Here is a 14,228-nt window from a genome sequence, read left to right as displayed (position 1 = left end):
AAAGTCATCTTAGGGGCGCCTGGATGGCTCAGTCCGTTAAGCATCCGACTTCCGCTCAGGTCATAGTCTTGCGGTTCATGAGTTTGAGCCCCACGTCGAGATCCCGTCAGGCTCTGTGCTGACAGCTCAGATCCTGGAGCCTGCTTTGGATTCTGTGTCTCCCTTTCTCTCTTCCCCTCCCCCACTCATGTTCTCTCAAAAGTAAATAAACATAAAAAAAAAAAGACTCATTTTAGCCAGACCAACATTGCTCTGTTACCTAAGCCAGATAAAGATACTGCAAGATACCCAAAACCAAAATAACACTGTATGTTAATTGTACTGGAAAGAAAGAAAAGAAAAGGAAAGAAAAAAAAGAAAGAAAGAGAGAGAGAGAAAGAAAGAGAAGAAGAAAGGAAGGAAGGAAGGAAGAAAGAAGAAGGAAGGAAGAAAGGAAGGAAGGAAGAAAACTATAGGTCAATATTCCTAATATAGATACAAAATCTCTCAATAAGATACTGGCACACTGAATTCAAAAGCACATTTTAAGGATCCAATACCATTATCAAGGAGGAATTATAGGAATTATCCCAGGGATGCAAGAATGGTTCAACATATGCAAATGAGTAATTGTGGCACACCACTTTAATAGAATGAAGGATAAAAATCATATATGATCTTCTTAATACATACAGCAAAAGCATTTGACAAAAATACAACATACTTTCATGATAAAAATTCTGAACAAATTGAATATAGAGGAATATATACCTCAACATAATAAAGGTCATGTATGACAAGCCCACTGCTAACATCATACTCAGTGGTGAAAGATTGAAAGTTTTTCATCTAAGATTAGGAACAAAGTAAAAGTTAACTCTTAGTACTCCTATTCAATATCATACTGGAAGTCCTAGCCAGGGCAACCAGGCAAGAAAAAGAAATAAAATCAGAAAGGAAGAAGTAAAATTGTCTTTGTTTGTAAATAATAGGATCATAAATATAAAAAAATACTAAAGACCCCACTGAAAAATTTGTCTTTCTCTGTCTGGCTTATTCCACTTCGCATTATGTCCTCTAGTTCATCCATGTTGTCACAAATGGCAAGATTACCTTCTGTTTTATGGATGAATAATATTCCATTGTAGATATTTATATACACATTTTCTTTATCCATTCGTCCATCAGTGGACATGTGGGTTTCTATATCTTGAGCAGTGTGAATAATTCTGGATTCAGCATGGGAGTGCTGATTTCATTTTCTTCGGATACGTACCCAGAAGTGTGATTGCTCAGTTATATGGTAGCTCTATTTTTAATTTTTAAAAGAACCTCCATACTGTTTTCTCTAATGTTAAACCATCAAATTTGTGGTCATTTGTTACAATAGCCTCAGGAAACTCAAATCAGGGAAGCTAAACAGGATACTTTTATTTAAAAACAAACAACAAGGGTAATGAGATTCTGTGTTGGGCTGGTGGGAACAGAGAACAGGTGGCTATGAGAAACATCCATGAGAAAGGTAGAAGGGTAATAAAAATTAGCTAGAAAAATTCTGTGACATTGATGGAGATGAAGAACTCTTTTGGAAAGAAGATGGCTTGTTCTTCTGGCTTAGAAGTGACATCATAGTAAAAGGTGTTTGGATGTGTGACCCTCAGGGTACTAACTAAACACAGGTGGGTCCCATTCTGTACTGTTTGCTTGAGTTCTACTCTTTTATCTTCCTAGTTCCATCCTAGGATTATCCAGCTGTATCCAACTCTAAACAATGATGGTCTAAACAATGATGGTTTATCAGAATCAAATTCTGAATTCAGGCCAAAATGTATTTCAGTCTGTTTCCTGCCCCACAAAGTAACTATTTGGCCTCAATTATAAGAAATCTTTTTGATTCATTTTTCTTCCTCACATCTCTGTTTCAGATGCCTGCTCCCAGTTTATGAACCCTTGAGAGAAGGACTGTGTCTTTGCATCACTTGTGTTTGGCAAAGTCCTTGTATATAGTAGAAGTTGAATGAGGGTTTGCTTTTCTGCCAAGTTTTTGATCCAGTGTGTACCTTCCTCTGGGTCAGTTTTGTTTGATCCCATATTGACACCTGAAAAGTCCTCTGTTAATATAATATATATTAAGAGAGTTTCTATCTAAGGCCATACAATTTTATATAAAAAGTAGTGAGGGGAGCCCATCATTACCATAAAACATAAAACCTATAATCCAGCCTTACCCAATCTACAGAATAAAAAAGAAAGCCTTATGGAAATTGTATCCATAATTTCATAAAAGAAAAAAAAAATTAAGGAATTGGAGTGAACTGGTAACAGTATTGTATCAGTGTCAATGCCCTGGGTTTCATTTTGTCCTTCAGTAACTACATGTCACCATTTGGGGAAGCTGGATAAAGGATCCACAGCCCTCTACAGTTTTTTTTCAACTGCCTGTGAGTCTGTCATTATTTCACAACAAAAAGTTAAGGAAAAAGAAACAGGAGAATCAGACTTAAGGATTTGTTGCTCTTGATAATGATTTGGTCTGAAATCTGAAAAGCGAGGAGTTACCCAGGAAGTGGTGGGAGTGGGGAGACAGGCCATAGGGAATGAGGTAGAGATTTCAGGTGGAGGAAATGGCCTGTTCAAAGAGAGTTTGCAGTACAGAAAGGACTTTGAAGTTGGAGCTGGCTACACAAGGCAGAGAGAGGCATGAGGCATCCTGGTGGGGTAAGCATAATTGCCTGCTTTCCTCTAGGAGCCTTCCCTGACAAAATGAGTTAAGCCAGTTGGTAGCCAACAAGTAATAACTGTTCCAGAGCCTATGAAGGATGTTCACGTATTTTAACACCCTTGATCTTCCAAAGGATCCCACTCAGCTGCAATATGTTGGTGGGCACCTGGTTTACCCATGTACTCCAAGTCCTCTTTCATCACCTGGCACGTTGAAAATCCTCAACAAAAGTATTTGTGAAATGAAAAAAGAAGTTGTTGCTCTTAAAAATGATTAAACGAGATTTTCAGGGTGCAGTTTCTGCAACTGTAGTCCTTTGTCCCACTTGGAACTTCTAACACCAAGGTTAAAGACCTCTGCCCTTGGAGTCTGGAGAAATCAGAATAGCAAAGAGAAAAGCAGCAATGCTTCCAGATATGTGCAAAAGGCAAAGGTACATGATGAAATATTTTCACCTGGACTCTTTCAAAAGAGCCAGTTTTGGTCATAAGGAAAAGTGACCTTGGAGTTGGAAACTCTGTTTTCGCTTTCTCCACTGGGCAGCTCCACTGAAATGTTTTCCCTCCTAGCGATTGTCACTTAGTGTGGGGAGAAACACCTAGTTTCTCCAGTCAGAAAATGCTGGGCTTCTCTTGGCTGCCAGTTTGTTAACATGTATGATTCTTTGAGCAAGTTACTTATTTTCCCTAAGCCTTTATTTCCTCATTGGCAAATAAGGGATTTCAATAGCTATCTTCTTGGATTACTTGAGCACTAAATATTAAAAGTATTTAGGACAATACTCAATACATAGAATCTAAGCAAATAATAATGTTGTTTGCCATTGCTTCATATTTTTCTCACTCTCCAGGGCTACCAATTCTCTTACATAAGAAAAGGAAATTTTGTTTTGTATTTATTCTTTTAGCAAGTATCTTGAGTGCCTTCTGGACTAGATACTAGCAGCACAATAATAAGACAAAGAGCCCACAGTTTAGGAGACTAGAAATTAGGTTAGTAATATGTCTTGGTGCCGTGATTCAAGACTTCTTGGGGAATCAAGAAGAGAGCAATCACTTCTCCTGCGAGTGATTTGAGGATTAAAAAGCTTCCTGGAGAACTGAGTACCTACCTGTCAGGTGGATGGTAGGGCAAGGACGTGGATGCAGAGAACTGTGTAGAACAGCCCAGAAGGCTGAAATGCGAAGTAACTCAGGATGGTCAGTTTCCTGTGTTGTGCGTTGGGAGGAGTGAGTGGTGGCCAACACAGGGATGAGTCTGGGAAGTGAGGTAGAAACTAGACCTGAAAGGCCTGGTGTGACAGAACAGACTGATTTGTGGTCTCACTGTGGTTTATTTGAAATAGTGAGAGTATTGAGACATGCCTTATTTTAGAGGGTCCACATTCCTACAATTGTGCAGTGAGATTTCATAAAATAAACCACATCTTACCTTTTTTATTTTCATTAGCAAGATGAAAATATATACCTTACAACTTCCACAAGTAAAGGAAGAAAAGATCACACTTTAGAAACCTATCTTGCATCTCTCAATCACATGGGTAGCCTCCAAGAGAGCTTCTGTGGCCATAGCATTTCATTTTTTCAAGCATCAGGGAAACACAGCATCCTGGCGTCTCATGCAGGAAATCACACTATTCTATCAGGAGGCAGGGCAGAGGAGGGTTTTTTTTTTCCTGTTTAGTCAAAAGTTAGAGAAAACTAATTATCAAGGTCATAACTCCAATATTTCATTCCTAAAATCAAACCAGTATTGAAGTCGAGCCTTCCTTATTCGATCAGAATTTGAGTGTCACAATTTTTTTCCTTTCCAAAAGAGTTCATTGTCCTTCTTCAATTCTCTTATGCAAAACATGTCTATCAGTGTGGGCAATGACCCCACGACTCCAACCCTTTAGAGTTTAAATAGATGACTCACCTAGGATTTATCCATGGATTTCCTACATTGCTTTGGGAAAGTGCCAGTTCCAGCCAAGCTAGGGCAGAGACTGTTTGAATTATTTGAAAAATTGTAATGACTGTAATAATCTACCTCCCTAGACTAAAAAAAAAAAAAAAAAAAAAAGGTATAAAATTCTTTGGGATCAGACAGCCCATGTCTGGAACATGTGCATACAGATAAAACCTGGAGAGAAATATGCCAAAATGGAAGTTGTTGGGTTACAGTGAAAAAACACTTTTGATGATTTTCTCTGTGAGAACAAATATTTAAAAGGGTGTTTAAGAATGTTGGAGGCTTAATACAAAATACTGAATCTTTCACAATACCTAAGATTCATGAAAGTCTTTTGCATATACTTTAATTCTGAAAGCAAAATTTTTGAATAGCTAAATTTTCTATTATGGGTTATTATTGGCTATTAATAGATGAAATTAAATTTCAAGTACATTTTAAATTCTCAAAATTTGTATTTATACCAGAAAGGTTACTTCGGCTAACAATTTTATCTATTAGCATTCATATCAAGGCTAAGGTCACAAGTTAGCTAAGCAAATTCTCTGCACCAAAACTCCCATATATCTTGTACATCTTTTATGTTTATATTTTACTCTGTATTTTAATCATTTACTTCTTTTTCACTTTTTTTTTTTTTGCATACCTGAGGGCTGAGTCTCTTATTGTCCTATCTTTATTACTAGTTCCTTGAATATCCTAATTTGGATATACCATTCCTCTCCTGCTGAGACCTTGACTGATAAAAGACAGTTTTTATTATTGCAAAAAGAATCTACCATTCTTGACCAGTATAATGATTGCTTTCTAAAAATCTTCTCAATAGCTTCTGTAAGTCTAAATTCCTTTAGGAATTTAGCCTAACTTTTAGGCTCTTGGTGTGTAAAACTTATTATGTACCCAGCCACATCCTTTTCTGTCTTTCACCTCAGCCAAATTAAGATCACACCTTCTTCCTTCCAGGGCTCCACTCTTCACCCCCATCTGTTCTTGCGTTACTTCTCTGCTCTTTGAACTTTGAGAATACTTTTCTTAGAAGTAGCTTCATGTGCAAGGCTAAAGTGAGTATGAATATTACATTTTCAATGGGTATTGTGGGATGCGGGTGGAGAGGTAACACAGGTAAACAAAGCTAAATCACTTTTTTTAAAATTTTTTTTTCAACGTTTTTTATTTATTTTTGGGACAGAGAGAGACAGTGCATGAACGGGGGAGGGGCAGAGAGAGAGGGAGACACAGAATCGGAAACAGACTCCAGGCTCCGAGCCATCAGCCCAGAGCCTGACGCGGGGCTCGAACTCACAGACCGCGAGATCGTGACCTGGCTGAAGTCGGAGGCTTAACCGACTGCGCCACCCAGGCGCCCCGCTAAATCACTTTTTTACGGCAGCAGTTTTTGGTCTTTGATGTGCATTGTGACCCTCTGAGAGAGCAGAGGGTAAGCAGCATTTCTCAAACTTATTTGACGAATGGACTCTTGTTATCTAAGGGAACCTTGTTACCTACTAAGAACCTGCCATCGTTCCTCAGTTCACAGTTTGGAAAACTTTGCTGTAGGAGGATGCTTCTAACTCTATCCTGCTCTTCCTCCATAAATATGTATTGAATAAATGAACAAATATTGACACAATAGGTCAGAGCTCTAAGAGAAAGGAAGTGAAAGCAAGGGCTCTACACCCCCCTTTCTTTTAATCCCATGGTGTCTGTTGTGTCAGGATCTTCTAAGATGGTGTGAGCTGGGAGGTGGCCAGCACTTCCTATAAGATCCAGTTTGAGGTACTGATTGATGGTACCTGGCTATGGATTCAGAGGTCTTCTTCAAGCTTTTATGCCTAGATTAATTGTAGATGCAGTTTCTCCTCTGGGCTTTCTGCCTTAACCCTGAACTTGGTAGGGGTGGAAAAAAGGAGTAAACAAGAAGGCAGAGAGTAGTATTTATCAGGTGCTTGCAATATGCCAGGTACTATATTTGGGTTATCTCCTTTCCTGGAGAAGCTCACAGTCTAGGAAGCTCACAGGAAGGAAAAGACATAAAAAGAAGTATAATTAATGCAGTATAATGTAACATACCACAGAACATAAATGTGTATGAATGAAGAGCTTGCACCCAGTTTTCTTTAACATTGTCTCATTATTCTGCTATGTCAGCATCTATAATTATTGGCATTTGACTCCCTATTTTATTGTGGAGTAAGCTTGAGACCAGACTGAGATAATGTCCACCTGTGTTCATGTCTTATGTAGAAAAATATACAGATTTTTAGAAGTAGACATATGGACTGGATGTTGCTAAGAGGGTAGAGGGGGAAATGAGCAGATAAGTTAGAGAAGTCTTTTTATCTAATATTTCACACCCCTTCTTCTATTGATCAACAAATACAAATATTGGCTAATTTGATTAATTTAGGGTCTTCTTCCTTTGCTTCTGCATTTTATTAGAGAAAATAGACTTAAAAAATTAGGCAGAAAGTTCTAGAAAGATGGAGTAGATGTATTTTTTCCTATTCATCCTGCTGAGTGTAGCTAGAAGCACTGAACATCGGATGTAAAGCAAGCATAAGACTCTGAAAAAGGCAAACCAGTTAAAGACATTTGAATCCAAAGAATGACACAGTGGTGAGTTACCCATTTTTCATTTTGTTTTGATTTGATTTGCTTTATTCTTGCCCCATATGTCCCAGGCTTGGAACTGAAGATGTGAAAAGCCAGAACTTCCAGTGTGCACAGACAAAGGGGAGCCCCAATGACAGCCTGCTCTCTCTAGCCGAAGGACCAGGAAAGGGACAGCCTAGCATGAGAGAAAATGTTTAGACAGTTGCTACTCTACTCTGGCCAAACAACATAGAAAAAAACTATGTTTTTCCAGACCCACATCTGAAAAGGCTATAAGGGCCTTTCAACCTCCACCCTGGCTTGGCTGTAACAAGGTACCCCAACCTCATTGCCTGTCCCCAGCCACTGTGGTGTCAGGCAAGACTAAGTAGGGAGCCAATTTTTCATCCTCACCTGATAGAAATGAAGCACTCTCTCTTCCCTTTCTCTCTGGGGTGGTGTCATTTCAAAGGGGCCCAGTGGAGGCTGAGGACTTTCACCACCACACAGTGGTAATAAGTCCACCTGGCCATCCCCCGCTCCCGCCCCCATCTTCCATGGTGCCGGAGATCATATGGAGAACTCTGACAATGCACTTCTATAGCCGTGGAGGCCTAGCAGGAAGCCAGTAATGAGTGCTCAGTAGTAACAAGGACCCACTACCACATCAGGTGTGAATAGAGACCAAGTGGAGAACTTGGATTTTCTCCCACTTACAGCAACGAGACAGTAATGATACCCCTTTTTCTTTTGGAGAAAAGTCTAAAAATCAAGGAAAACAAAGGCTTAAGTAAGATCTAGAATCTCATAACATAATATCTCAAATGTCCAAGTGCCAGTTGAATTACACTCAACAGACCAGGAACTGGGAACATGTCAAACTGAATGTGGGAAATCTCTGTACCTTCTACTTAATTCTACTGCTTAAAAAAAAAAAAAGACAAAAAGATAAAACTAAATATAAAGAAAAAATATTCAAAACATCAGTGGAAAAAGGGCACATCATTATAGGGAAAAATTATTTAAATGATACTGGACCTCTCCTCAGAAACTATGGGGGCCAGAAGGAACTGACAACCTTTTTCAAATGCTGAAAGAAAAGCACCCTCAACCAGGAATCTCATATCCAGTGAAATTATCCTTTAGGAATAAAGGGAAAATGAAGACATTCTTAATTAAAGGAAAACTAAGGGAATTTGTCACTAGACCACCTACCTTAAAAGAAGGGCTAAAAGAAGTTCTCTAAACAGAAAAGAAATGATAAAAGATGGAACCTTGGAATATCAGGAAGGAAGAATGTGATAAACAAAAATATTGCTAATACAATGACCTCTCTCCTATGGTGTTTTCTAAATATTTTTGATGATTGAAGCCAAAAATTATAAAAAAAATTAACCCCACACCCTGGTGTGGTTTCAAATGTATGTATATAGAGGAAATGTATAAGAAAACCTGTTTATAAATAGGAGAGGGTAAATGGCTGTAATGGAGATGAGACTTCTATATTTACTCAAGCAGGTAAAATGGCAGCAACAGTAATATTCAGAACCACACAAAATGGAAGTTCAAAAAATGTTCAGGGAACCCACAATCTCTTACAGAACACAGAAATGAAGGAAATGCTTCCCAATTCATTTTATGAAGCTATAATTTCCTTGATACTAAAACCAAAGACAGACAGATGGAGGAAGGAAGGAAGGAAGGAAGGAAGGGAAGAAAAGAAAACTACAGACTAATATTCTTTATGAATTTAGACACAAAATACAATATATTACTACTGGGGAAGGTACAGGGGATCTCTCTGTGGTATTCTTACAACTGCATGTGAATCCGTAAGTATCTCAAAATAAAAAGTTTATTTAGGGGCGCCTGGGTGGCTCAGTCGGTTAAGCGTCCGACTTCGGCTCAGGTCATGATCTCATACTCTGTGAGTTCGAGCCCCGCGTGGGGCTCTGGGCTGACAGCTCAGAGCCTAGAGCCTGCTTCACATTCTGTGTCTCCCTCTCTCTCTGCCCCTTCCCTGCTCATGCTCTGTCTCTCTCTGTCTCAAAAATAAATAAGCATTTAAAAAAAATTAAAAAAATAAATAAAATAAAAAGTTTAGTTAAAAAAAAACAGAGCAAAGGAGTGGGCGAAGACAATCTTAGATTCCATCTGATGTTAGTAGAATTCCAAAACTAATTTATAGGTGATTACAAACCCAAGTTAATTTTGCTCCAATAGATTTCTGAACATTTTACAACTCCCTTTAAGTGGTTGAAGGATGCCACAGTTTTAGGGTTAGGAAATAGTGCTGTGAGTAATTGAAAACTAATGTCAAATGCAAACTTGATGTTACTGTTCTTTTTTGTTATATTATTTGTAGATACTTCAGTACTAGCAGTTGTCTTAATCTGTGGCAAAGTAAAGTGCAATCTTTTGAAAAGATATGGTTTTGGAATAACCTTAGGAGTAAGTCAACATAAATGACCTAAAGCATAGTGACCCTAACTCATGCTTATTCATTTCATCCCTAACCTTGGCACCCTGCAGCCATTCCTGTCTACCTAATCATTCCCATAATCCACACAGAGCACAAGAATTACATTAGGCAATGTGACCTTGGAACTCTCCAATGTGCCATTACTCTATGCTGACAGAAATGATATGACACTGTGATTCATAGCAAACCCTTACCAACTGCTTCTCAAAGGTTTGTCATGGTGGCTTTGTAAGTCTGCCCTGGTTGAAGAGGGTGTAAGGAAGTGTTCTTTGGGAAAGAGATAGCTGAATCAGTACCACCCTCATCTTCATTATCATATGAATTCCAATGTGCTGGGCCAAATTGGTTAGATGAATTTTATAATGAACAAAAGAAGACTGAAATCAAAAGCAAATTATTTTGGGGGCGCCTGGGTGGCTCAGTCGGTTGAGCGTCCAACTTCGGCTCAGGTCATGATCCCACAGCTCATGAGATCGAGCCCTGCGTCGGGCTCAGTGCTGACGGCTCAGAGCCTGGAGCCTGCTTCTGCTTCTGTGTCTCCCTCTCTCTCTGCCCCTAACCCACTCACATTCTGTCTCTGTCTGTCTCAAAAATAAATAAACATTAAAAAAAATTTTTTTTAAAAAGCAAATTATTTTTTAGGAGAAATCTAGGTCAAAAGTGAGAGGGATTTTTGTTTTGGTTTTCAAGCAATGAAAAGGGGTTTTTTTTGTTGGTTTTTTTTTTTTTTGTTTTTTGTTTTTAATTCTGGAGAAAAGTATAATGTGTAGCATAGTTTAAAGAAAGTTAAAGAAGAAATCAATCTATAAACCCTGAGAAGAAGATGGAAAAGTTAACAGTTGAAAAGTACTGGTGGCAGAGAGTTTGGAAACAGAGTGCTGTTGAGAGTGACCATGTGCAAACACAGTAGTCGAAGATAGTATCTCGCTATTTTCAGAGCTGCAAGGTCAGGACTGTTAGCCACAAATACAGTGTGTGTGTGGGGGAAGCCACAAAGGATATTATTGTCAAGCTAGAGGTCAACTGGAGAAGGAACCAAGTCCATTGGATTCTCTTCAGGAAGAACTGTTGCAAATGAATTTATATTTAAAATAAAACATTATAATTTATTATTATATCATATAAATATTCCATACAGTCATGTTAAATATATATTTTAAAATAATTTGGTACATGGCATTTGTTCTTCCCTTTGGCCCTTATAGGGAACTCTTTTTTGTAATCTTTTATGCTATAGCTTTAAAATATTGATCTATTCAATACATATTTAATGAGCCTTCTATTGCTGTAGAGACTAGAAATATAGACAGGCGTGGCCTCTGCCTGGCAGTTGTCTTCCCCAGGGATACTGAATGGGCAGCTGGAGTCACATGGCCAGGGATGGAGTCCTAATACCATCGTGTCCTAGCCACGTGGAAAGTCATCTACTCTTTGGCAAACCATTTCTACACCTTTAAATTGAGAATAGCTTCTGATGTGCTTACCTTAAACGTGCTTCTTGTTTTGAGAATCGAATGGGATAATCTTAAGTGTGTGATGAGCTCTGTTCTTTATAAAGCATGATATATTTTTGTATGATTTTTGTACTTGTTTATACTCAGTCCATTGTGGGGCAGGAACCATGCCCTATGTTCTTTATATCCTCACACCCTAGCACGGGGTCTGGCACATAGTAAGTGTGGGCAGCAAATGCTGTATATGTCAGTGAATAATAGCTTTACTCGCATGGGCCTTACTACCGAGGTGACAATAAACAACAAAGATAATAAATCTATACATTATATGGCATACTAGAAGTGATACATGCTGCGGGAATAAAAATCTGAGTAATGAGAACTCAGAGTCCTGAGGATATGAGATGCAGTTCTTAAAGGGGAGACCAGGCTTGATTCCACTTTATAGAAGGTGAGGGTTTTAGCCATGTGAATATTCGCGGGAAGAAAATTGGGGGCAGAGGGAAAGACCAGTTTCCTAGTTGGTGGAACTCTGCCTCTCTTGTTCAAGGAACATCAAAGAAGCCGGTGTGTTCTGGGTGGAAGAAGGCAAGAAGAGGAACAGAAAGGGAGGTCAGAGAGGACATGGACAGAGTGAGCTATTGCAGGTGCGCCTCTGAGTGCACTGGGGGCCACTGCAGGGTAATGAGAAGATGTACCCTGATGTGGTCTGATTAGCTTCAAAAGAATCACTCTGGCTGCTACTTTGAGAGTGGATACAGGCAGACGAGGGGGAAATGACAGCAGCAGAGAGATTGTTAAGAGCTATTGTAGTAATTCAAGTGAGAGATGATAGTGCCTGCACCCCGGTGGTAGAACTGGAGAAAGAGAAGTGGTCAGATCTGGAAATATTTCGACAGTCTGCATATGGGATGTGGAAGACAGAGGAGCCTGCATGATGACTCCACTGTTTTTGCTGAACAACTGGAAGGCTGGAGCTGCCACATGAGAAGAAGCCTGTTGGGGGGTGCAGCTTGGAGAGAGGACCAGGAGTCAACGTTGGGCATATCAGACATCCCAGTAGAAATGTCAAAGATGCATTCATATATCTCAGTCAGGAATTCAGGAGGGAGTTCTAGGCTAGAAGTAATAATTTAGAAATTGTTGGAATTTAAGTGGTACTTAAAGCCATGAGACTGGCTGAGATTACAGAAGGAGTGAGAAAAACAGAGGAAATGTCCAAAGAGGGAGCCTTGGAACACGCCGGTGGTAGTTTAAAAGTTGCAAGAAAAGGAAGACAAAGGAGACTGAGAAAGAGGGATCAATGAAGCATTGGAAAATGCAAGATTTCCTCCAGGAATCCAAGTGAAGAAAGTGTATTATGGAAAAGAGAAAGATAAACTTGTCAATTGCTTAAATTTGTCAAGTAAGTTAGAGAGAACTGACCTTTGAATTTAGCAATATGGAGGTTATGAGTGACCGTTAATAGAACAGTTTTAGTGGTGTGAAAGTCAAACTCCTAATTAGAGTGGGCTTAAGGGAAAAGAGGAGGGCAGGAAATGGAAACAGTGATAGAAACAACTCTCTTAAGAAGTCTAGCTGCAAAGAGAAGGAGAGAAATGTGATGGTAGTTGGCAGAAGAAGTTGAGTCAAGAGAGGTTTTTTGTTTTTTTTTTTTAAGATGGCAAAAATAACAGCCTCATGTGTGCCAAGAGGAATGATCCAGCTAGGATGGGGAAGTTGCTGATGCTGGGAGGAAAAGCGTTCTTAGGAGGATGAGATCTATAGTATAAAAATACAAACATAATAGGGTCATGGATAGTTCATTTAGAGAAACGGGTGGAAGGGCAGAGTGTTGGGTACATTCTGGAGAGTGAGCAAATGTCATGTCAATGGCAGTTCCCTTCTGAACACTTTGATTCTATCTGTGAAGTAAGAAACAGAGTAAGTCAGCAGAAGGTAATGATCGGGAAAGAATGATAGAGTTTTGAGGAAAGAAAAGGCATGAAAATTAGATAGTGGAAGAGAGAATGAAAAACTTTGTCCTTATGAATCTTTTTTTAAAATTTTTTTAATGTTTATTTATTTTTGAGAGAGAGACAGAGACAGAGTATGAGTGGGGCAGAGACAGAGGGAGAGGGAGACACAAAATCCGAAGTAGGCTCCAGGTTCTGAGCTGTCAGCACAGGGCCTGACGTGGGGCTAGAACCCACGAATTGAGAGATCATGACCTGAACTGAAACTGGATGCTTAACCGACTGAGCCGCCCAGGTGCCTCAACTTCTGGTTGATCAAAAAAAGAGACTCTTCATGGTTATGGTAGACTGGGTAAGGAGAAAAAGCATTCTGAGGGGAAAAATACGTAAGTAAAATCACTTGTATCACCTAATTCGAGAATATGCCATAGAATCAGTCAAGTTGTGGCAGGACTAATAGTAGACTTTAGTACTAATAAGGCACAGCATAAGGAAGAGACAGTGCAGAATCTTGCTACCTGATCAGGAAGAAGGCAGGCCATAAATGTTGACCATATACTATGTTTTAGGCATCATACTAGGTTTTTACCTTCTTAATTCACTTATTCCTCACAGTAACCTGGAAAAGGAGTTGTTTTTATCCTTATTTTCCCTATGAGGAAACTGAGGCCCAGAGAAGTGAGCAAAGCGTCCAAGGTCACACAGCTTACAAGATGTGAACCTCTGGAATTGAATCGCACTGGCTTCGAAGCCTTAATGATGTACTGCTCCCTGTTTTAGACACTTTCTTTTCAAAAGAGTGTGGAGAAATTAATCAGAAGGGACAGTTCCCATACAGGGGACTCAAGTAGGTGCTAAGTGCAGAGACAATTTAGTATAGGGAGAAGTCTAAGATCAGAGTAGGGAGAGGAGAGGCCACTGGAGACTGGATTCTCATACCCTGATGCAGCCTCAGGCAAGACTCAACCTCTGTAGCATCAATTTATTCTTGTTAAAAAAAAACACTGCAGGTTTTTATCAGGTGGTCTCTGACAGCCCTTCCAACCCTAACGTTCTTTGTCTATAAGTAGCAGAGGGCACCAACAGCTTTC

The 14,228-nt window shown here is 39.3% G+C and overlaps 1 protein-coding gene across 2 annotated transcripts in view; it reads left to right on the top strand.

Annotated features, from left to right (window-relative positions):
* Positions 1 to 14,228, top strand: part of ABCB1 (ATP binding cassette subfamily B member 1) — a 208,364-nt gene that overhangs the window by 118,132 nt on the left and 76,004 nt on the right. The window contains exon 29 of one of the 2 annotated variants that reach the window (XM_007076760.3): positions 5,618 to 5,681. The exons of the other annotated variant lie outside the window; for it this stretch is intronic. Within the exon in view, the coding sequence (XP_007076822.2) occupies positions 5,618 to 5,668 (51 nt within the window). The 3' untranslated portion in view covers positions 5,669 to 5,681. Of the gene's footprint in view, positions 1 to 5,617; positions 5,682 to 14,228 lie in introns of those variants that run through there. 2 annotated transcript variants of the gene reach the window in all.

Source organism: Panthera tigris, chromosome A2, assembly GCF_018350195.1.
Source record: "Panthera tigris isolate Pti1 chromosome A2, P.tigris_Pti1_mat1.1, whole genome shotgun sequence".
NCBI lineage: Eukaryota > Metazoa > Chordata > Mammalia > Carnivora > Felidae > Panthera > Panthera tigris.
Note: the sequence above shows the minus strand (reverse complement) of the source record. Positions and strands in the feature narration are given on the sequence as shown.